The sequence below is a fragment of the Centroberyx affinis genome, unplaced genomic scaffold (assembly GCF_046629955.1).
Source record: "Centroberyx affinis isolate AG114_WGS23_722 - 3 ecotype Tasmania unplaced genomic scaffold, CSIRO-AGI_Caff_v1 ptg001854l_1, whole genome shotgun sequence".
In the NCBI taxonomy this organism is placed as follows: Eukaryota; Metazoa; Chordata; class Actinopteri; order Beryciformes; family Berycidae; genus Centroberyx; species Centroberyx affinis.
In genome coordinates this window covers 82,579-106,557 of record NW_027280233.1, presented here as the reverse complement: position 1 = coordinate 106,557, position 23,979 = coordinate 82,579, and the positions used below count along the sequence as shown (strand labels likewise).

The 23,979-nt window shown below is 40.7% G+C and overlaps 1 protein-coding gene across 2 annotated transcripts; it reads right to left on the bottom strand.

The window, feature by feature from the left end:
* Positions 1-13,838: 13,838 nt before the first annotated feature.
* On the bottom strand, positions 13,839-22,091 carry scn3b (sodium channel, voltage-gated, type III, beta). Of its 2 annotated transcripts, XM_071529955.1 has the most exons (6): positions 21,986-22,091; positions 20,555-20,736; positions 20,128-20,356; positions 17,507-17,645; positions 15,581-15,676; positions 13,839-13,972 (listed from the first exon to the last, which is right to left on the bottom strand). In XM_071529955.1, the coding sequence occupies exons 1-5, from the start codon at positions 22,038-22,040 to the stop codon at positions 15,613-15,615; spliced, it is 669 nt and encodes a 222-aa protein (XP_071386056.1). In that variant the 5' UTR covers positions 22,041-22,091; the 3' UTR covers positions 13,839-13,972; positions 15,581-15,612. The 2 variants fall into 2 exon arrangements, with proteins under 2 accessions (XP_071386056.1, XP_071386058.1); XM_071529957.1 differs by lacking the exon at positions 15,581-15,676 and having other exon boundaries at positions 13,925-13,972.
* Positions 22,092-23,979: the final 1,888 nt, after the last annotated feature.

Genomic DNA, 23,979 nt, shown 5'->3' with positions numbered 1-23,979 from the left:
GTGTGTGTCTATGGAGCCTGTCAACTTCAAAACTGGCAGTCATGTCATCTCTCTCTTTCTCTCTCCATCTCTCTCTCTTTCTCTCTCTCTCTCTCCTCTCTCCCTCACTCCATCCTGTGGTACCTCTACACTGTATTGTCATCTTCAAAACAGGTGGTCATTTCATGTCTCTCTCTCTCTCTCTCTCCCCCTCTCTCTCCATCTCTCTCTTTCTCAATTCAATTCTGTTCAATCCAATGAGCTTTATTGGCATGAGGTACAATTCTGTGTAAATTGCCACAGCTTTGGTAGTAATCAATAATAACATCATTAATGATGATAAAAAAAAGTCCAATAAAATGAAAAGAGACAGAATAAAGGTAATACTAACAGTACTTGTAATAATAACAACATATGTGAAATAAGGAATAGAAGAGTGTACCATAGAGAGTATAGTATAATAGAAAATACAGTAAAATATATCAAATATAAGAAAATGTAGCAGTGGGGTATGCTGATATATAATATGCAAACTGTTTTTTTTCCCTCCACTTTACTAGTTTTCTCTCAGGTTGTGACAGATAAAGATGTACTGGGTGACATTATTAACTGCTTCGCACTCACCCATCCATATTCTCAACTTATTCTGTTCATCTAGAGTTGAGAAATGAGGCACACTGACAGTGGATTTGTGGAAATCGTGTTCTCTGATCCGTGAGAACTATTCACAGTAAAGGAGGAAGTGCATCTCCGTCTCAACCTTTCTTCCCTTCCCCTCTCTCTCTCTATCTTTCTGTCTCTCCCTCCTCCTTGTCCCCCTCCTCTCTTCTTCACTGCATCCTGTGCTACCTTTTCAGCACTGTAGACTTACTATCACTGTACACTGTCAGATAGTGTATCACGTCTCCTCACACATCAGATTTCTGCTGTCGTAAAGTCAGCGTGTCAAATGGGAGAACACAGAGAATAAACCCATCAGGAAACAATCCTGCTCAGCCTCGTCTGGTGTCACTGCTGTCATCTCGCTGTCAAGTCAAATACTCTTTCAGGTACTAACCCGTATGTGCAAGTGTGTGTGTGTATATGCAACCGTTTCCAATCGTGTTAATGAGCCTTTAGTGCCGTTTGTGTAGTTTTGATCGGAGCCCAGTAGCACCCAACAGCCACCACTTTCAGCTTGGCTGCTGCCATACGACTGCTGCGAGGCAGCATCAGTCAGGGGAGGGATGGAGGGACACAGAGAGAAAGAGACGCTGAAAGAGAACTCAAAGAGATAGGGGGAGAAGAGAGAGAGGGAGAGAGATAAGAAGATGGGATGGGCAGGGGGCCAAGTGAGGAATGAAAAAGAGAGATGGTGGGGATGGGGGGGGGGCCATGAATAATCTGAAACGACACCACAAAGGAAAGATCTGAAGTACCCTGCTGTCCCCATAGCTACAGGGCACAGAGTTAAAAAAAATCTGCTTTGGATTTAAACATACATTTTTATGCGGGGATGTTTTCAGTGTTAAGTAGCCTGGAACTCCATAGGGAATTCATACCATAAGCAATATTGCTCCATACCATCATTCTTTGTCTCATGTATGTAAACCATCATTGTGTCTTCTGTTTTGTGGCAGGTTCAATGCATAGATCCATCGAGCGTCTTTGAAATATTTTGTGATATAGTCTTGTACATATACTGTAGGCCCACAGGTCTGCAGGGCAGAATTGGATTCGGATTGCTTGAGGCACTGCATGTTCTCCCTGTCCAGCTGATCGTTCCTCTTAATGGGTGTGCTTGTGTGTGTGTGTGTGTGTGTGTATTTATATGTGTTTGTGTGGTGTGTACGTGTGTGTGTGCACTGGTGTCTATCTGGTAGAATGACAAGGGACAGAACTACTTCACTACTTCATGTGATACTGACTGTCACTCAGTTGAGCCTTCACAGCCATCACAATCAATTCATTTCTCATCATATAGCCTAGAAGTGGGCCAAGTTTGTCTGTGTTTGGGTTGATTTCAAGGGCGATGTGTTCCGCTGACACGGACTGATCCACTCACACTCTATGTTACAGGGACTGATCAGTGCACTGAGAAAAAAACAGACTATAGAAAAAATCAGTCACATTTCGATAGTCTATTGTTGATACTCAGTTCCTATCAAGTGACTATAATGTGTCACTCTAAGTCTACAGAATATACTGTATAGTAGGGTAGGTATACTCATAATTGTGTGAAAAGTAGTCTATAGATATTCAGTGGGTGCGGGTTAATAGGGTTGGGGTTAATGTTCGAAATAGGGTCAGGTTAGGTTGGGTTTAGGTTTAAAAATGGGGTCAGGTTAGGGTTAGGCTAATGTCAAGATTCATCCAATAGGCAAGTGACACTTTGTGCACATCTACTTTTTGTAACGGCTAGTTGAGTTTCAGCATTGGACTATCCACATAACATGTTCCCAAAAAGTCTATGTGGAGGAAAAGAAACACCAGAAAAAAACAGCCACACATTGGCAAAACAACCACAGTACGGTCGGTTTTTCAAATGCAGTGGCCAATCCCAAGCGATGGAAAAAATGAGGAGAGACGTCCTGTATATTAAATGCAAAAACTGTGGGTGGAGATGGATGGATGGACACGAAACTGACAGAAGCATGGTAGTAACAATCACCTGTTTTCCATGAAATGGAGAACTCTAGTGAGAGGATCATTTGAGGACACTGAATCAGCAGTATATAAGTATCCACCTCCCATAATCACTGCTCATTAGTACTCTAGCCTTCCCTCCTCATGCCAAAACACCAAGTACTGCATAGCAGAGATGCTGCAAAACAGACTAATGAGTTCAGATCTTCTGGAAGGCTAGCTAAGTTTAAAGTTGCATTCAATTAAAATTGATGTGTCCATGTTAGTGCTTCTTCTCTATCTTTTTGCAGCTCGTTGCAAAATTACTCAAACAAAACTTTCAAACATGAGTTTGAAATGATTATTAAGGATATTGGAGTAGATTCAGTAAGGAGTTGTACTGTATGCTCTTTGTCCACAACTTTTACTTTTTGTCATATGCTGCTTTCTTGGCTGGGTCTTTTGAAAAAATAAATAAATAATACTGTTACAATATGACTTCCTGGTTAGATAACGGCTGAATAAAAACAAGTTGTAATGTTTCAACGATCTTTTCGGCCAGCTCTATACCACTCCACCAAAAGTTTAGTTTAGTTTAGTTACTCCGTACCAAGACATAGTGAAGTGATAAAAACAGTTAAAAAAAAATAGAAGAGGAAATTTTAAAATGTGTGCAGACAAGATAAAATCACATCTCATACATCTCACCTTAAAGCAAATAAAAGAAAGAGAAAATAAATCAAGATGGCAATCTAATTAGGATTAATTAGGTTGATTTCAGAATCTGAATGACAACATGACACAGCGGTACAACAACAATGAAATCATAATGGAAGTAATAGTGTGGCGGAGAGTTGGAGAGAGTGTGTGTGTGTGTGTGTGTGTGTGTGTGTGTGTGTGTGTGTGTGAATCCATGTAAAAAAAAACTCAGATCATATTTCTATCTTTTGTATGAATTTTACTTTTTATTCACTGACAACCTGCTACTGTCTGCTCCTGTTGGCCATTAAGAGGCTCCACTTAAGCAGCTGGGGCTTACGATGCTTTGCTCATGGGCACTTTGACATTTGTTGCCAAGGGACAGAATGTTACTCCATTTCCTTCCCCTAGTGGGTTTGAGCTGTTGAACCCTCTCCTCTAGCATGCAGGCACCACCAGCCCCCACTTCTGATTCTGCAGAGCTGGTAACCATCAGGCAGTGAAGACAGGTTCCATTACAGCAGCAACTAGCCTTGTGGGTCCTCACTCGGCTTCGCCTGCTTTGTTTCCAGCTCCTCCTGTTTCTAGAACAAAAACCTCAGGCCTAGAAATGAATCCTAATTATTTTACTTTTTATACTGTTTCTGGCATTTGTTAATTAGAGCTTCGTACGACTTTCACAAGGGTCCCAATCTACATTTTATTTTATTTTTTCAGTTCGGTGTTACTGTTTATCTGCATAAAATATAATAAGATAAATATCCCTGGGAGCGGTGCATTTTGCATACTGATGATATTCAAACAACAGATGATGAAAAAATGGCTGGTTCAAATAACATGAAAATGTTTAGATGGGTGTGTATGAATATATCAAAATCATTGCTGAGGCTCACAGCAAGATGTCTGCTAGGGTAAAAGCTTGACTTGTGGTTTAAACAACATAGATCACCCAGAAAGGGAGAAGAACAGTTCCCAATAGTTTTTCTTTCTTTTTCTTTTTTTTATTATGCAGAATGAATACAAAATATAAACCCTATAGACCCTTTGGTGATTTACTCCCACAGTAGAGACAATATGACAGGACTATAAGATGCAAGAAGCTGCTTGCTCAGCTCAATGACAGACTTCTCTGCTTTGTCATTATTGCTTTGAACTTGTTAGTTTATCCTTGGGCTTTTTCGGTGAAGAGAGAAAAGAACGCAGTATGATTCATTATGCGGCTGGAGAGACTAATGTATTCTGTCTACCTGTTACGGCAAGATTGAAACAACAAAAATCCAATCTAGTATGACTCCAGTATGACTCCATAGTTTTCCATGAAATTAATTTACTGAAGGACAAATTATGTATGTGTGCATGTGTGTGTTTATCTGCAGAAATCAATTGATTCTACCTCTTACTGTAAGTCACTCATTTGTGTACTATCTATCTATCTATCTATCTATCTGTCTATCTGTCTGTCTGTCTGTCTGTCTAGATCAGTGACAGTCACTGAACTGAGACTTATCTGTGCAATTAAGAGACCTTTGGGAAATTAATTGCGCCTTTGGAATAAAAACACAAAGTAAAACACCTGCGGTTTCTGTGCTGATTTTGTTCCTAGTCAAGGTTGACTGGATAATCAGCTCACTTCCTTTTATTTTAATCACCCAGTCAAATGTAATAGACTGGGTCATGCTCTACATTTCTATCCGTCAAAATAAACTTGATAAACAAAATAAAATCACGTCAGGACAAGGAGAGGAGACCCCAAAACCGCTGTGGCTGTGTGTCCCAGATTAGTTAGTCAAAATCAGTCTAGAAATATGTCAAGAATTAAGATTTTTCCTCAGCAACCCTCATAGGTACATAGTTACACATGCCTGGGATTTGCTTGCATTTAGAGTGTCCACAGGTTAATTGGTTCTGGACAGATGCCCAGAAGTATCTTGTCTCCCCTCATCAGGGAAGCCTCCCATCAGTCAAACCCTCTTCTGCTTCACAATTGCATCTTTTCTTCGGTGGTTACCAATGGAGACAGGCTCCGACTCTTAGAACATCCTGCTGATTCCAAGAGGTGAGAGGACTCGTTGCATATAGAAAATATCAATATTGTTGAAATCTCTAGAAGACACAAGGTTATCCATGTATTGTATATTCCTTGTTATACCATGGTCTAGGTGAATACTCGATTCTGATTGGCTGCAGGGTGTCCATTAATTCCTGATAATGGACACCTACTAAGTAGTTCCAGTGAAACTGTCTGTTCACCGTTCTAAATTAATGCGCTGGCTACGTAGTATCAGCCTATATCTAAAATGAGTAACCATAGCAACAGGGACGCAGTCAAAGCCTCCGTTTACTCCATTAATTTGTTTGTGAAAATCTTGATATTGATTTGGGGACAATGACATGGCTGGATAGCTAGCTAGTCTTGTTGTTAAACATACTGTCAAATTATATTTACTGTTTGTCAACCGTATGCAATGTTATTGACTTTGAATGTTGCTAGCATAATGTTAGCTTTCTGGCCAAAGGGCCAAAGGGTTCTATGAGCTGAGCGGACTAGAAATATCTCCCGTTGCCAAGTCGCATCTAAGGTTCGTCCTATTTACTGGAGTAGTGAACAACGTTTCTATTGCATAAGAACCTTATGGGATGGTAATGATTGTTCCAGGTATTAGTCAAACCCTCAGGTGTTACCAGGGAAACTGAGTTATGGCTTGTGAAAAACTTTAGATTTTGATTATAAAACACATGAAAATATAAATTAATGGTCTGGCCTCCCCGTCGTCCATTAATTCCTGATAATGGACAACTCGTCGGGCATTATCCCTTACTTAATTTTGCTCGCCTCATATATTAGTCTGAGAGATCCATGCTGAGAAGAACAAACTGGTTCTCACTTTTTATGTATACATAATTGCATGTGTTTAGCCCTCCTATTATTATTGTTGTTGTTGTTGCAGTGACCTGGAATATAAATGAGTTTTTTGTGTTGAAATTAAAAAATAAAAATAAAAAAAAAACATAAATGGGGTTGTGTAAACAGTTGACTCTCTATTCCCATAAAGCCACTCAAAACCAAAATGTACTGTGCTGCACAGAACCCCATTTGATTTCCAATGATTTTTTTGTTTTTTTGGATATAATCTTAATCAATAGCGCAGGATGACAATGGTTTTTGGTTCTTCCTGCTTCTCACTAACAGTTCCTCCTGATTCCAGGCCTTTGACCCACGGCAAGGCAGATAAGGTCAGCTGTTCCCACTGGTGGTAGACTGCAGGGATGTGAAAAGAATACTCCAGTAACTGGCTACACTGTGTGGATTTGCTATTGATCCGATGTCTTCATTAGTTGCCGCTCCAAAGTATCAGTTAAGTCACACAGGACGCTTGCATTCATCTCTGCCAGATAAGCTTGAAGGCTTCATCAGAGCGCAGAGGCTGAGCTGTGATTTATGTAAATAATGTGACCTTATACAAGAGATTATCTGTCACAAGAAGTAGTAGCATGTACTCATGGCTGTAATTTCCTCTGTCCTGAGCATGCTCAATGTTAATTGGTCCCATGGGATTTGTGGAAAGGAGTTTTTGACTTCAGTTTCTTTACTCACTCAGGATTTGCTGATAAAATGAGGGTCTGCCACCTTCCACAAGAGGAGCGGTGAAGAGCAGCTGTTATTTCTCTCTACAGCCGTCGTTAACTTTATTCTCTACAGATTGAACCTGCTAGCGCGAGGGGGAATTGAAGAGTTTAATTAATTGGATTTTGATATTCAGCAATAGGGACATAGTATGTCTCTGGTTGTGAAGCATGAGTTGTTATTTGTAATGATTGCTCTTAATCTAGGAGTGTGTGTGTGTGTGTGTATGTGTGTGTGTATTTATAGCCAGAGGGTAAACTAACATTCGTCAGACATGGTGTAGCTCTCTCTAACTACTGCTGTCTAGAAGAATATCAGCCAACTGCTGCCTTGGCTGCTGAACAAAAGTAATAAAGCAGCAGGCCTCTCAGAGGTCTGGCTGAGTTTTAAAACTTTCCTTTTTTTCCCCCTTATCAGCTTTCGATTATACAGCACAATTAGAAACCTTCTGGAATTCACTGGGCTAATTTCCCTCTCCACCACTTTTGTTTAATCAGGTTTGCTGATGTTTCATTGTCAGTCCCTCTGTTCCCAGGAAACAATGTTGAAATTTATGTAGCAATATGCAATAATCTTTCACCTAATCATCCAACTAGTCAGTAAAAAGAAGCTGAGACCAGCATCTCAGGCACAGCTACCCTTGATTTCGCCCAGCCTGCAATGTAATGTTCTGTTTTGTGTCACTTTGTATGGAGGGCCTCAGGTGTGGCTAAACATACAGCAGTGATTTAGCACTTCTCTGGCAGCCAGGTGTTCATTTCACTAACAATAGAGCTGCTACGTCATCGCACTAGGGGCCATCTCCATCCTCTCATCACAAATTAGAAAGCAGGGCCCAGTCACTGCCTCGCTTCCCAGTCTGACTTGTAAATGCTCTTTTTATTTAAGGCATCCTCTTTGTCTCGCTAATCAAAGATGTCTCTTGTTTGAAATGCGGGTGAATGAAATGGAGGATGGGATGATGGATAGGAGGAGATGGATGGCAGAGAGGAAAGGTTAGAGTAAATACAGGAGAGCCTCCTGTTTTATTCATGGATTCCAGTTTTGATGATGAGTTTTAAGCGGCTGGGAGTGCAGTAAATGATGTTATCATTCTTTTTCAATATCAGCCGTCTGTGACAAACCTTGTCAAATGATAGCAAATAAAGAGAACACAAAGTCTAAGTTAAGTGATTTTTTTTAGGAACACACTCAAGATAAAGGAAATATTCTATATATTTTCCAACATAAGGTTAAAGCGTCATTTTGCGATAAAAGTTTTGACAAAATCACCTACCTATATTCCCCAATGCATAGGTGAGCAGTATGGCAGCGTTTCATCTGCATGTATTAAATGGTGATGATAGGACCAGGACAGGCAGCAACACTCTTCCATATGGTTTGTTGCTGATTCTTCTTCCTAAGTGTCTGCTGCATCTGTTGCTGCATCTGAGTTTTTATTGGATTTAAAGGTGATATCAAGAAAACCATTATACTGCTCTGAGGTGTGAGAAAAAAAACAACAACAACAAAGCAAAAACAAATAACAGCCAAAAAATATAGAGCGTGATATGTTTGAGAAACATTATTCTGTAAATATCAGAGAGCAGTCTAGGATGGTGTGAAGACCAAATCGACATAAACGCGCGATAAAAATCGAGCGCAACTTTGAGGCAGGATGTAAAACTGAGAAATACGCTACAGACCACTTAGCATCTTACATAGTGAGAAGTCTGTTGAAGGGCAGCTTTAATGGATTGCATGCCAGTACTGTAAATGAGTATTCCTGAGGACAGAGGGATCTCATTCAACAGTCAGGAGCAGCTCTCCACTTGTCAATCAACTATACCCTTTGCTCTTCTTTCTGCCTACCACACCACAGGGAGATGATATGAACTCTGTAATGACAAGGTTGATGTAATTATACAGACACTCTGGAATAATTCACGGGGACTATATACATGGTCCAAAGTCAGATTATGATTAGAGTGAAGAGGTTCTGTAGATGTGCTTCGAGGTGCTGGAAGGGCAGTTGAGACCAACGCAGTCAGCACCTGGCCAGTGTGTTGGCACAGAGCCAGCAGGTCTCTGATTTCATAATAAGCTTTGGTTTTGAAGAATATGCAAGTCAGAGGGGCAAGGTAAGCCTCTAATTAAATATTTACTGAATAATAGTGCACTCATTAGCCAATTAGGATCAAAGCCAAGTATTTGTTGCTTTGCTGAAGGCAAATTTTTTGATGATTTTTTCAGTCTTAGAGAGCTATCTGGGCCTATGAGAAGAATGTGATGTGTGTCAACCACAAAGAAGGAAAGAGGCGCTGAAGCCAAGTATCAGCATGATCTAAAGTGTGATTCTAAACGTCCCAATTCCTGCCTGTTTAAAACAAAATCCTATTTAGACTGCACATGACTGCCAATTGAGTTCTTCTTGATGTTTAATGCGGTGTATCGGCGGACATATTTATCCTTAATCAACATATGACAAGCGTGTGCAGTGATCTGTTACACTGCAAAAATTGGATTACCTTTCAAATAGGCTGTATATTTTCTCCATCACATCATTTGTTTTCAAAAGGTGAACGTAATTATTGCTGATTTATTATCAACTCCACCTTGATCAGAGGAAAGCTCCACAAAACAGCCTGGCTTCGACTCTAGCTTTGGTCTGAGAGTCTGAATTCCAGTTTACTTTACATCTACTAAAACAGAGGTTGTTTGCAATCCAATCCAATATTTCTCTGGTTGGAAATCTCTACTATAATGTAAACAAGCTGAAACTTACACACAGATAAAAAAAATATGCAAGATGTGGGTTTTGTGGGTAGCAAAGTCAACAATCAGTCCTGCCCTGTCTAGAAGTATTTGGCATGAAATGTGTGAGGATTCACAATTATGAGTGGGCTGCCCATAATTATCTCAAAAAAGCTTCCTTCAAAAAAAATGATTCAATTTCTGTGCCTCCATTTGAAGTGTGGGCATTCGTCTGCAACCTCTAAAAGAAATGGAAATCGGCAGGCAGGAGAATTACTGTGGAAACACCTCCTTAGCCCCAGCTTGGTCTGGTACAGCGCTTTGAAAATCCCTTTAGGGACTGTACAACACCGAGGATAAACCCCATGGAGAGGAGAAGAGAGGAGAGGAGAGAAGAGGAGAGGAGAAGGGAGGAGAGGAGAGGAGAGGAGAGGAGAGGAGAGGAGAGGAGAGGAGGGGAGAGGCCCATTCCTTGGCTAAATGATTGAGATGTTAGGCTACATTGTGGCACCCTATTTGTGACAATAGAGAAGGTAGAAAACCTAAGAATAATAATTTCTCACTCAGTGTTTTATTGATGTGTTGCCGTCCATCATGGCTCTTGATCGCCAAAGTAGAATTCAGCACCAGCAAGGTGACTATTGATCAAAAATCAATACGTATTTTTTGGGTGACTGAAACGTCTGGCAGCTGCATTATCAGTGGATAGGCCAAGCCTGCCAAGCTTTTCTGATCAACCTCCACTCCACTTACAAACAGATAGGATCAATTAATCAACAATAGAAATGTCTGAATATAGTGCAAAATACTACAAAGGTGAGCAAGATACAAGCCAGAAATTGTATATGGGGCAAAAACACTGTGTGACAGCATGTTTTTGTCAGTGCTGGTGAGCGGGGGAGGGAGAAGTCTGGCTAACTGAACCTGAGTGCTTTACATTCATAACTTTCATCATATGTCAACTCTCACTGACATAATACTGTATGTGTTTTACACTAGGGGGAGACAAAGACCCTTCATAGATGGACGACATCAAGAATGATGTAAGGTCATGTATTCTGATAGAGTTGATATGAAAATGAATAATTGTTTGTGGTTGGCAAACAGCAGACTGATAAAGTGGTGGCTGTCTACACTTTAAATCAACCAAGTATAGGCCCACACAGAAAAAAAAAATCGTATGCAGAATACTTTCTCAGTAGGATACTCAGCGATTAAATTGCTTTCTGTCATTAGTGACACTTTCTGTGATTATCTATATCTCTAGCATTCACTAGCAAATGAAATTAAATTAACTGCTACTTGAGAGTGTTTATAGTCACCGCTATACAGCATTCTTGTGTGATGTGACTTGAAATGCTTAACAGAGCAATGAGACAGTTGGGGCCTGGCAGTATAATTGAAAAGTATTTTAGTAAAATGTGGGTCACATTACTGGGTTGTATCCTTGGGGAGGCACAGTGTAACAAGAGAGAGGGGAGAGGGAGGGAGCAAGGGAGAGGGAGACAGAGAGAGAGAGAGAGAGACAGAGCGAGAGAGAGAGAGAGAGAGAGAGAGAGTGGGGGGAAGGGAGGGGGGCGGGGACTAAGAGAGACAGAGAGACAGAGAGACAGAGGCCCCAGTTAGAGAACTGCACTTTCACAATGCATCTCAAAGCCATAATGCTGTATTGTTACAGAGTTTATGGGTTGTGTCAGGCAATCAATAACCAATTTATGTGAACCTGATGGATGGATAAAGGGTGCCGTTGTTACATTACCTGCTTGCCACTCACACAATATATGCTCCCTCACCCTGAAGGTGGGTGAGAGTGCCTCTCCAGTTCCAGGATAGTCTATCAAACCTCTTCCATTCCTCCTGTAAGGAAGCATCGGTGGCTTCTTTAAATTCAGTGCATAGTCAGTAATAAACCTTTCTATATTTTTTTTTATGGTTGTGTATGAACAATCACATGGTAATATATTTGCCAGGCAATCTGCCTTGCTACAGGCATGCCTGGGTTGCTATAACAACAGCTGCTGCTATATCTGTCGCAGCTGTGGGTCACGGCTACCTAATAGCACACCTTACATCACGTCGCTCTCTCGCGCGCTGCCTGTCTTTCTGCCCGTCTCTCCATCAGTACCTTCGCCTTTTTCGTTTTGCTTTGTTTTCCCGTCTCTCTCTTGATTAGTTCCGCTCGTACTGAGTAAAAACATACTCTAACGTACTCTATCTCAGCTATGGTTTGTAAAGACTGACAAGTAAAATACATCCAGAGCGGACTTCAGATAGTGGGAACGTATCAGCTCACTCCCCATGTGCCAGAGTTATTCTGTGGTGTGGATAAGAGCAGGAAACAACAGAGGAAACTGATGTGGGCGATTTAGAGCTTCCACTTCTTTCCTTTCTCCACCAGATAATAAAACAAGTTAAACTAGGCGAGCTTAGTTTAGCCGGACCGACTTTCAATCCATAAATGCCTACTAGACCCTCTTTTCATGTAGCCTATAGGTTCCAGATGATTCCTCCCTGTTGAAAGTCAATGAGACGTGTGGCAACATTTTCAGGCTCTTTCAATGCCCTGTGCCCTGTAACAGCTGCTGTGGCAGCGAATGGAGTGCTCTCTACACATATAGTAGACTCCACTTATATATAGATGTAATTAATTTCAATACGATTAATTACTTGTCCTTACCTACAGTGACAGCAGTGTCCGGTGAAATCCAACGGTAAACGGGCAATATGCCAGTCTTTGCACTGCACTCATGTTCATTCTGTATCTGAGTGTTGGGCAGTTTGATACATCTCCGAATAAAACTGTTTACTGTTTACAAATCCCGTTACTAACATGTTTGGAGCTAAGTGTGGAAAGTTTCACTTTTGTTTTCACTTTACTACAACGCTACTGGTCTGTGCATGCACAATGACAAACGTGACGTGATGTTATCATGCGAATTAGGGATCGATTTAGATCAATTTCCTATGTAGGCTATGGGAAAGTCGCACATGCGCATTTCAACAATGGTGAGTCAGTCAGTCAGTCAGTCAGTCAGTCAGGGGAAATTGTACGGAAAAAAAAGACGGCGGACAGAAGGTGCTGTCAATGCTGCACTTTCCTCTCATCTCAGTGAAAGAATAAAAGTGAACTCAAGTGTGTAGTAGTGTATGTGCAATGTATAGTAGCCTACTCTAAGGGCATCTACACTGTTATACTGACGCTCAAGATGTATCAGGTAAAATGAACATCAGTATGAGATGTGTGCACACAGAAGACCTTTGGCACTGGCTGTGGAATGCATTGTATTTAATAGCTCAAAAGCAGCTCACTCACACAGGAGATACGATATGTAATAGACATAATGCAGCTTGGTATGATTGCATCACACAATATATTGTCTACAGTGTTGTAGAAATAGGCACACATTTATCTCAATAGCAATGCTACTGTAGGACACCACCAATAGCCAAAGCATCAAGAATACAGATTTTAGTGTGTAGTTGTATATTCAAACTACTGAATTTACTTTTATGACAGTGCTGAACGGGTAAAAAAAACAAAAACAAAAACATTATAGAGGAGAGTATAGGAAAGACAAATACCTCAAGAAGAATTCAGTTCATTTGAAATACAATGACTTCATACATATCATTTGTTACTGTATATTTTTGTTATATTGCGGTTGTATTGACACACACAGTAAAACAAGAAGAAAAGCACATCCATACAGTATAAAAGCTATGCAATCCATTTTCCTTAAAAAGAGATCAAAAAGATATCGGTCAAATACAAATAAAACTTTGACCCAAAATCTCAGCATTGTCTATCAAAAGTGTAAGAATTAACAAAACAAAAAATACCTTTTGTCGACATCAACTCAACAAAGTACCACAGAGTCAGCATTATGTTGAACAACCTCTTCCTTTGTTCTCATCTGTATAGTCTATGCAAAGGTGGTTTATAGAGCATAAGTGCGCCATTAACTACTAAGAAAATGCTTAATAAATTTGAAGCGCTGACAGATCCAAATGAAGCATGGCTAGTATTTCACTGTAGGTGGCAAATTGTGTGAAGCTGACATTGTTCTGTAACCTGCTGTATAGTGTAAGCACCTGAGCACAGATGCTGGGCACAAAGGTAAAGAATGAGAGGAGAGGAGAAGAATTGAGCACTTGGACATTTTGACTGGCTCTTCACAAGACGCAGCCAAGACACAGAGGGGGGTCGGCTGGCAGGATGCCCGCTGCTGTCTGAGAGTAATGATGATAACTTCACAGTGGCATAGATGACGATGTAGAATCGATGTAATGTTTCTGTCACATGATTGAAGTGCCATCCAGACTGGTCAGTACCTAGAACAGAAGACATTTTTTTCCCCTTATTCAACACACAATGATTTTATATGCAACATAACCAGTGTTTTATCTGCAATAATAAACTACATTCAAGATCAAGACCATATTTCACACAAACTGATCAAGTAATACCATACATAATTCAACTGTACCCTTTTGGATTATTATAACTCAAGGGCACGTCTTCAAAGACAATGCAAATATCATAAGTTTCAGATCTCTAAGAGCCTTCACTATATGGAAAGAGATTAGTGCCAGCAGACTCTGTATTTGAACTGCATGAATCTGAATTTGTCATGCTGATATTGAATTGTTGAATTAAGAAATGGTTTGTTGAATACATTAATTAAAAAAAACAAATTGTAAGGATCAATTTGAAACTGAATGCAATGGCTTGAAATGTAATATGATTGTTATTGAATTTAACTATAATTTCACTTTTGGTTTTCCCAATTCAGATTCAGCCTCCTGAGACACACATATGGGCACATGGGACATTCATTCCCTGATCGTCAACTGGAAGGCGGACGGCTCCTCCAAGCCTGTCAACAGCAGGTTAACATTCTTCAGTTAGCCAACCATAAAGCATTGTGGCTCTGTGCTTGTTCAATTTTTCAGCCAATGATCAATGTTATTCTCCTCACTTAGTGAAATAATTGCAAATTGTGTACTAGCTACTTGCTGGTCTGCATAGAAGGCTCAAAATATCAGTTTGCTACCTTGCTGACAGCATTGATTCAAAGCAGTGTATTGCAGCCTGGCAGCACATAGTTGTTTGCAGCATCATCATGTTTGGATATTTAGCAGTGATAGGGTAAAATATCACTGAGGTATGTTGAATGGGTGATGTGGATTTTTCTAATGCAAATTATCACTTTTTTCCCACACATTTAGTAGCCCAGCAAGCAAGTTAGCCATTAGCTATAACTCGACAACAGTCGATTTATCAAGTTGATATGAAAGAGACTAATAACATACAACAAATGGCAAGATTTGCAACTCTTTCACGAAGTGGGGAGAATAAGACTTTATCATTGGTAGAGCAGAGGAACAAGCAGTGCCACATGGCTCATGGCTGGCTAAGTGAAGTGAGGGGTGACTACCTTCCAGTCAACACTCAGGGAATAAAACTCCAATGTGCTGGGATGTGTGTCTCAGAAAGCTGAAGCTGAATTAACAAAACTAAATTTGAATTCGTAAAAAAACATAATTTTAATTATAACTTTTATAGCTAAAAGTTAAGTTCAATAATAATCATATTCAATTTCAAGCCACTGCATTCAATTTACTTACACTATTTACACTTCCTCAAATAAATTCTAACACTTCTCATAACAAATAAGTATCCTCTAGGGTGAGAAAGACTGCACACTGAATGGAGAGAGAGAACAAATGGAGGACTTGTGATTAGGTGAGTGTTCCAAAAATGGCTGGGATGAAAGCCTCGGAGGGCACAAGAGGAGACAAAGAGCGTGTTGAAGCAACATGACTCAACTACAAAGCTGCACAGTTACAGTAAGACTAGTAGAGGAACAAACAATGAGTTGAGAGAGCAGAATGATTTCATTGATTAGGATCAGATTGAGGGAGTCACATGTAAAATACCGTGTCACTGAGAGCGAGTCAGACAACCGCTTTTATTCGGTAACAGGAGCGGCTGGGTTGTCTTTGTGCTCAGAAGGAATGGCTAGGTAGTTTGTCCTGCAGGCAGATTGGTAGAGAAACAGAGGCATGTCTAAGACCCTGTGGCAGGCCCTCTCTACCACAAAACACCACCGATTGAACAGGATTCACCACAGTGCATCACTCATTTTAAGTATTCAAACGCTTTTCCTATAGCCTCGGAGAGCGAAGCTTTCATGAGTAAACATTATCTACTGCTCCCTACAGCCACAAATGAGAGAACAGTTTGCCCCTAATTTGTGATGTCACCCCAATGTACAATCCCGGAGAGAATTAATTTGAGAAGATGAAAAATGTCTCTATAATTGCACAGAGAGGCTACAGGGTGAATATCGGGATGAGATTACAAACTCGTGGTTCTTTGGTTTCTACCCCTCATAGAGAATTGTTTCTGCTCACAGATGTTGGTTGAATCAAATCAAAAGACATCAAAAGGCATCAAATCACATATGTCCTCTTATTTAAGTGTCATTCCTATTTGATGGGAAAATGTCATATCTTTTAAAGCCACAAAACTCTTAATGAAATGTGCATCTAATACAATTGCATTGCACTGCAACCGCATAAGCAATGCAGAATTTATGCTAAATGGATTTTTTTTTACTCTTTAAGCAAATATCAAACATAGCGTAATTTGTCTGTCTTTGAAAGATCATCACTTTTGCTGTGTTCCCTCTCTTCCACAGTAACATGACTAATGTGATCTAAGCTACTAATGTATCACTGAATATAACCTTAAAATGTTCTAGCATCTAGATACAGTGAAAATCCATTAAGCCTGAGTGGCTAAGCAGCCAACCACAAAATGGCCTCTGTGAGTGGGTGTAGCTGCTCATTTGCTATTGTGCTGCATTATCATACAGGTCAATACCAGCCGTCAGGTGGCTACAACCCATTAACTCTTTCAGCTGCATGAACCGATGGAGTCTAGAGAGTTTGAAACATTCAATCACCGGTGTGGCGCTCCATGATCTGGCCTTGGCTCAATGAACTTTACCTTAATGCTGAGAGCAAAGTGGGATATAATTTCTACTTAAAAAGCATCAGTCAACAACCTCCTCATGGCTCCACTGCTCCACAAAATGTTCAATCTCACTTGCCATGTCCATGTGCGTATTTATGTATTTTCTTTCATTTTCAAATTGAATTAAGAAGTAAAGATGTTTTCTTTTTCTGTTTTTGCAGAATCAGAATATCCACCCTTTCAAGTTAAATGAGCAAAACTGGAATTATTCTGAGAATGTACATTTAGTGTTCTGAAAGCATACATGCTGTGAGAAATACATTGTGGAGTACATATGCTCTATGCTGCACTACACTGTAAAACATGGAGCCACACTTCTTTGTCTAGGAAACCACCATAATTGGATCAGTACATGTGCTATGTCTTATCCAGGCTTGTTCTGTTAGGTCATAAATTGCCTGTCCAAAATTTGTCACCCTGGATTGACTGGCCTAGTCAGCAGCATGACCGCCCGGTGGGAGCTGACTACACAGGTACATTCAGGCCTTTGTCAGCCCAGAGAAGGTGATGCAAAAAGTCAGTTTCTGGTGGAGCTGCAAAATCCACCAGGGATGTAAAAGGGTTGTTAAGAAAAAAAAAAATGCCCGGAGGAGTCAGCAGTGCTCAGAATTATCCACACCTTGCAGGCAGCTTGAGTGAAAAGACAGATTACTGTTGCAGGAGAGTTACAAACTGAAGCAGCTTAGACTCAATTACCTCTCTCTCTCTCTCTCTCTCTCTCTCTCTCATTAATCATTTTTTTTCCAGCTACCCTCCCACCTTTACCTCTGTTTGTGTGTGTCTCCGTATGTGTACATTTGTGTTTATGTTTATGTGTGACTCACGCTGTATCCTGCACCTGCTCGTCAGACTTGGAGATCTTCCTGTAGCAGTAGACCATCTCAACCAGGAGCCAGAAGGTCAGGAACACCAGCAGCACATACATCATGATCTCAGAGTACAGCGCCGCGGGGTCTTCACTGGCTGTGGAGCACACACACACAACAACGTGAAAAATGTATTATTCATTACACCTCCTTCTTCACAATGTTTTGTGTTGAAACATGAATAGAGCAGGAGAGGCTAATTCATTTTCACCGGTTAGATAAGTGTGCGGTATGCTAACTGTTTCTGGCCTTTTTCTGGAAGCTTGTACCGGCAATAAACCGTCAATCATAATAGATATGGTCATATTTCTACGGTATGCCTCAACAGCCTACTTTCATTTCACTTAATGACACCTCCAACTCGGTATGCAGGCATTACAGTGCAGCCGAACTGTAAGTCAAGCAAAGTCATTCAATACCAAATGGTGAAACATGCTTTCTGGTGCATCCTGTCCGTAGGTTATAGTTTGAAAATGATGTACAAATTATGTGGCATACAGTACAGTATAACCGTATTTGTGGTGCAACTGCTATAGACTCTAGAAAGATAAATCAGACATAAGATGGATATACAAAGCCACAGTGGTTCTCAGGACATCACTCAGATTTACCATTTACAGACTTGATCGTCCAATACCTTCATATTTTATGTACTGAGAATAATATCTGGTGTAATGTAGTATATAGGTTATCATATCAATATAAAACTAGTAATATCAGACATCATTGCTTTTATATTATGTCATTACATTTGAATTAACATCCTTTATTCTGGGTCATTAGATAAGAACCACTGTGCCAATGAACAGGTACCAAACTCCAAAAAGCCTGCTGACCAGCAGTTGACAGCTTTTACTGATTTGATTTTAAAATGTCTGCAAATAGAGGTTATTATTGTAATTCAATCCTTACTACATGGGAGCGGACATATATATGACTGCCAGGGCCTAATCCATTTTACTACTATGGCATATGATTACTGTAAGATGATACCCAGCTGTAATGTGCACTGGCCAAAGGCTTTTTGAAATTTGATACCACAATGGTATGAGAAGTAAAGGAGAAGTTGTAAGTGTGTGATATAAAAGAGCAAACTGTAGTATATTTTAGAATGTTACACTTTGGAGTAACATCCAATTTACACAACTCCTTTTCCAGGTACAAACCAACCACTAAGATACAACTAAGCCTATCTCTATATGCCTCTGACAATGAACCATACCAAGTGCAAGCAGATAGAGATAACGCCAAGTTATAAGACATAGGGAGATTTAAGTAGTGCCAAATATACATGTTGTACTGTATATTCGATCAAGGTGGAAAACGATACATTCAGCAAGCCAAGCATTCAGGAAGCAGAATACATTACCCCTTATAATAGATAGCAAAGTAGTTGGTTTGAATTAACCCCTTCACTGACAATAGAAGAAAGCTTTGATAGACAATAAAGACAGACAAAACAAAACACACAATTATTCTTCTTCAACACAACAAAGGGGACAGAAGGAAAGTGGCATTGTTAGTGGCAGACTGCCTTCGGTCTAATGCATCATTTAGTGAAATCAACTGCTCGATAAATTTATAATAAAATGCATGACCCATTTATAGCGGCCTGATAAACACTTTATGCAACATCGAAGGAGAGGCATTTACAGCACTAGGAGAACACACAGTACATAGAAGTCAACACACCACAGGCTGTGGCTTCTACCAGGAGGAAGGCGGTTCTAAATGAACACACCTGTGCTGAATTTCTCCAGCATGCATGCAGCAACGTAATCGTCATATTTAACGTCACAACTGGGCCACTTCTTCAGCTCAATGTAAGAATCTGTACAATACTTTCTCATGATCAGTTGAGCTGTCTTGCAGCTGCAATGGAACCTCCTTCAATGCAATTCAGATCAGTTCTGATACATCTATGATTAAAGGTTGATTTATATAATTCATGGGCCTAAATATTATGTGGGGAAAAGGTGTTGAATCTGGACTCATGCTATCTAGGTATTTTAAGCCCCAGTCTGCTGAAACACTGCTGCCCCACTATTGGCTTTGTGTTAGAGTTTAAAGTAATTGAACCAAAGACACTATCACTCTCAAACTGAATGACCGAGCTGATGATACAAAGACTGAAAATATGTGAGAGCTAAACATCAATTATACATTTGTGTTGAGGCTGTTGTATTTGTATTTGTAATGTTTGTACATGATGAAATAAAACAGAACTATATTTTGTGATGCAACAGATTGTGCAAAATGCAAAAAAAACTGCTTTAAAAAACGCTAAAAAGTTTCGGATTTGAATCACGGATATCCTGGGACTCGTGTCTATTTTGGGTAAACCTCACCAATGCACAACGCTGCCTGAGAGGCACTTAATGGCAAAGATAAGTCTGAGGTCTGAATACCCAAATGTGCAGTTTTGGAATTAAATCCCTGCCACACAGACTTATCTCAACACAGAATCACAGCTACACTGAACATTGAGCTTTACAGATAAGTGCTACCAGCATTTGAGGAAAGTGGCCACAGACCAGGGCAGGATAACGTGGAAGAAAGTGACAAGATAGTGGCCTCACCTTTCTCTTTCACCTTCAGCTCGATTACCTTGGTCTTGGTGACCGAGGGAGTGAAGTAGTCAAACTCAAACTTGCGAAACACCTGGCACTCGTAGGTCCCGCTGTCATTGTAGGTGACGTTGAGGATTCTGATGGAGACATCCTGGAGGTCCTGGCTCCCGTTCCACACCAGACGGCCCAGCCACGGCCCCTCTGTCTCCTCTGGGCGGCCATTCTTATACACAAATATCTGGGAGAGAGGAAGGGCAAGCAGGCATGCAGAAATCATAAATGCATGACACACACGTGGTAGGGGAATGCACATGTAGTATACACATATTTCAGTCAAGAAATAGGCTGAAAGAATTTTTAGCAAAACCGTATTCCAGTTTATCTTTTATCTAACTTTTCATATCATCTGCCATACAATAATGCAGCAGCAACCTACTGGTATTGGATCCTGAATGATGTTGTTTTGGTCTTGTTTTGGCAGATAGTACCAATCCACACGTGTCCTGGCGCTGACCTCCTCCCTCTTCATGCAGGAGATGCAGGTCAGCTTCATGGGTTGCCCCACGACTGCCTCTGTCTCCGACGGGACATCCACACACACTGGCTGGCTGAAATGGACTGGAGGTGCATGGATGCATCACACACAAGCAGGCCACCATGCAGCTAACCTCATAAACACTCAGTCAAAATGTTGGAGCTCATCTGGCATGTTGATTTCATCATCATCAGACATTTACCTAATATTCATAGCTGAAACAAACATTATACAGCAGTGCTTTTCTTTGAGTTTTTGAGAAAACTACAGTTCATATTAAACACACTCTACGGGAAGATTTGGTGGAGTAGCACAAACTGCCATGGTCAGTCAGGCCATTCCCAGTCTTTACTCAGTGACTGTGAAAATGCAACCACATACACGACTGTGAGAGCCACCATTATTGTCTAATAAACCCATGGCCCGGTCTTCCTTATTGAGTGCATCGACTCTTGTCTTGATTGAGCCAGACACAACCGCTTTCGAAACTCCAGTAACTGTTAAGAAATAATCACTCAGTTGACCTAAATGTGATTTTACAGCTCTGTGACCAGTGGAGAGACTCAGGTCAAGACACTGATAGTAAACACAAGATCATCCAGACCAGTGAGCACTGATGATGGCCCCTGCCCAAGAAGGGATACAGGGAGGGAAGGTGGGATGTGGGGACTGTGGAAAGTGTAGGAGGGTGACTGGAAGATAGAAGATGAAGCAACTAGAAGACAGCATGGGTAGACATCGAGGGAGAAAGGCAGAGGGCTGGATCAGAACACACAGGAGAAGAATGTGAGGGATTATGAACACAAAAACAGGACTTTTCAAGTGAAGTGAGGCAGCAATGTGAGTGATCTCTCCACATGGATGTCTTTGTGCGACTGTGCTGGGTCCTGTATTCTTATATAACCCAGAGCCCCCTGGGCAGACACTGCCAACATCGATTACATCTCATGAGGGCTCAGGCGAACAGATGGAAACAGAGGGTGAGAGAGAGAGTCACAGAGGAAAGCAGAGAGAGAAGGGGGGGGGGAATAATGCATGAACAAAACCCCATCGCTCTGTTCAGTGGATCGACTTACTTAAATGCTGACACCAGTGAGTGGCGTTTCACTCTGCAGCTGTCAGTGTGGCCGCTCTAAAACTGGGTTTTGAGTTCACAATCAGTAATTTATTTATCTTTAACCTTTTGAAGCTTGTATGAGGTTATAGCGTGAATGTCTAGAAACGTTTAACAACCTGTGTTAGCTCAGTTTAGCCTCTAACTGCTGGAATAAGACATGCAACATTCATGTTAAAACAAGCAACACTTTTAACATTTTGCACACTCATACTTACCGACAATAATCAGAAGTAACAGAGTATGCAGCTGAACTTTAGCTCGCGTTATCATATTGAGCTCTTTCGGCAGCTGCCTGCTTGCGGACAGAGTCCCTCTAACTTTTGCGTGTCGGAGAAACCCTCAAGTTGTTGTCTTCACGCAAGGCCGAGTTGTTGAGATGACTTCAGGACCAAGGACAGCACCTCCCCTGTGCAGATAAAGACGCCGATAAGTTGCTTCTCCTCGATCGAAAATCCAAGTGTCAAGTCAGGAGTGATCACACCGAGCTGGTGAAATGCTCGTGTGCCCATCTGTATAGTTTAGGCTTCCAATAAACTGTCCATTCATCATTTATCTGCCCAAGAACAAATTTCTGATGTCAACTACATTATTCCTACCGGTGAAAAGATAAAACAAAACATGTCCGTGATGGGAAGAAGCTGTTCGGATAACGAGAAAGTGCTTCGCCCACAACTGCTGTCATTCAGTTCAGATCCCCCCAAAAAACAAAAAACAAAACAGGAACCTGTGGATTCCCAAAAGCCGATTCAGCCACTTCTTGCTGTGGCGAGCTTGCTCACAGAGACGACAAAAAGAATGAACAAAGTTTTCTTATTTCACCTCTCAAAGAACAATATTATTGATTGTTTGAAGTCTATTCCTTCCACTAAGGATGACTGATGACCCAGCCGCAGCTCGCTGCCTTTGTTTTCAGCAGTCACTTAGCGCTGGCAGAACCAGGGCTTTGATACGCATGCGTGAGTCACTCCCTCCTACACTATAATGTGCCTGTCCATATAATTGTCTTCTGGGTAACCAACTTATCATGCAGACCTTTCGTGTGTGTTTGCATTTGCGTTTGATTTAGCTGTAGGCTGATTTCTATAAACCAGCAGTGGAAACAGCTGCAGCCTCCTGTTCACTTTGTTTCTAGTAATAATAACAAAGCAAAGGTGATTTATTCGCATATAGATAACAATCTGTAATGCAGATCAGTTTCATCAAACAGCTTTATTCTTTCAAGAAGGGGAGACAGACAAACAGTCCTTGTCCAGGGTTACGTAACCTTGTTCAGCAGCTGCAAGGAGAGCTCCTACTCATGACCACTCGTTTACTACAGACCAGTGAGCCATGAATTTGCATCCGTCCCAATTCCCCTTGCAATGTCTGCTCAGAGCCACAATGACAAATAGAGCCAGTGGTCAGAGGCTGCACTGCCTCGCTTGAGGAGTCTTCCAATGTTATCGGATATTGTAGCCTATAGGCCTATACATGCTTTAGCCTGCAGTAACATAGACTAACAGTATAATACATATGTTTACAAAAAGTACACAAACAAGTAAACACAATATGAAATCATAGCTACATATATTCACATATAAATGCATACAGATGATGTTGCATACATGCATTAATTCATAGCTTGGATCCATATTCTGCATTCAGTCATTAAATAGTATGGATGCTAAGCACATACACATAGCCTAATCTATATCTTGGGCTTACTGCAGCATATTGAAGCTGGTAAAATACCACGCAGGATACAACCCACTAATCTAATGATGATGTTTCATCCTCTGGTGTTTAGCAGTAAAAGGGCCTGACCTTTCCTACAGTATTCTGTCTATATTTGGCTACAAACCATTACACTCTGCATAACTGCTCTCCAGCAGCCATTACCCCTCCTCACTGACTTTCTTTTTCTTTCTTTGAACCATTGAAGTGGTATACATTACTTTATATAAGGGCGTAGCATAAACCTTTTTTTTTAAGCATTTCAGTTCCTTTGGATCAGTGATTCAGGAAAAATTGTTTGTGAAATTGAAAAGAAAATGTAATTATTCTCATGCTCAAACAGACCCATAGTTTTATAACAATAGTCATAATCACCACTCCACTCCTGCCCATCACACATACCTGGGCCAGTGTGGGCTGAAGTGCCAGCAGCATAATGATGTTAATTATATCACCAGCTTTTTTCCTCTAACAAAAAATGACAGTGACGCACTAT

Excerpts from the sequence above, each read along its gene's own strand:
- scn3b (XM_071529955.1), bottom strand. The coding sequence starts at position 22,040 with ATGATAACGCGAGCTAAAGTTCAGCTGCATACTCTGTTACTTCTGATT. Across the intron at positions 20,357-20,554 it reads TCATTCAGGATCCAATACCA|ATATTTGTGTATAAGAATGG; the intron begins GTAGGTTGCTGC and ends CCTCTCTCCCAG. Across the intron at positions 17,646-20,127 it reads GCTGAAGGTGAAAGAGAAAG|CCAGTGAAGACCCCGCGGCG; the intron begins GTGAGGCCACTA and ends TGTGCTCCACAG.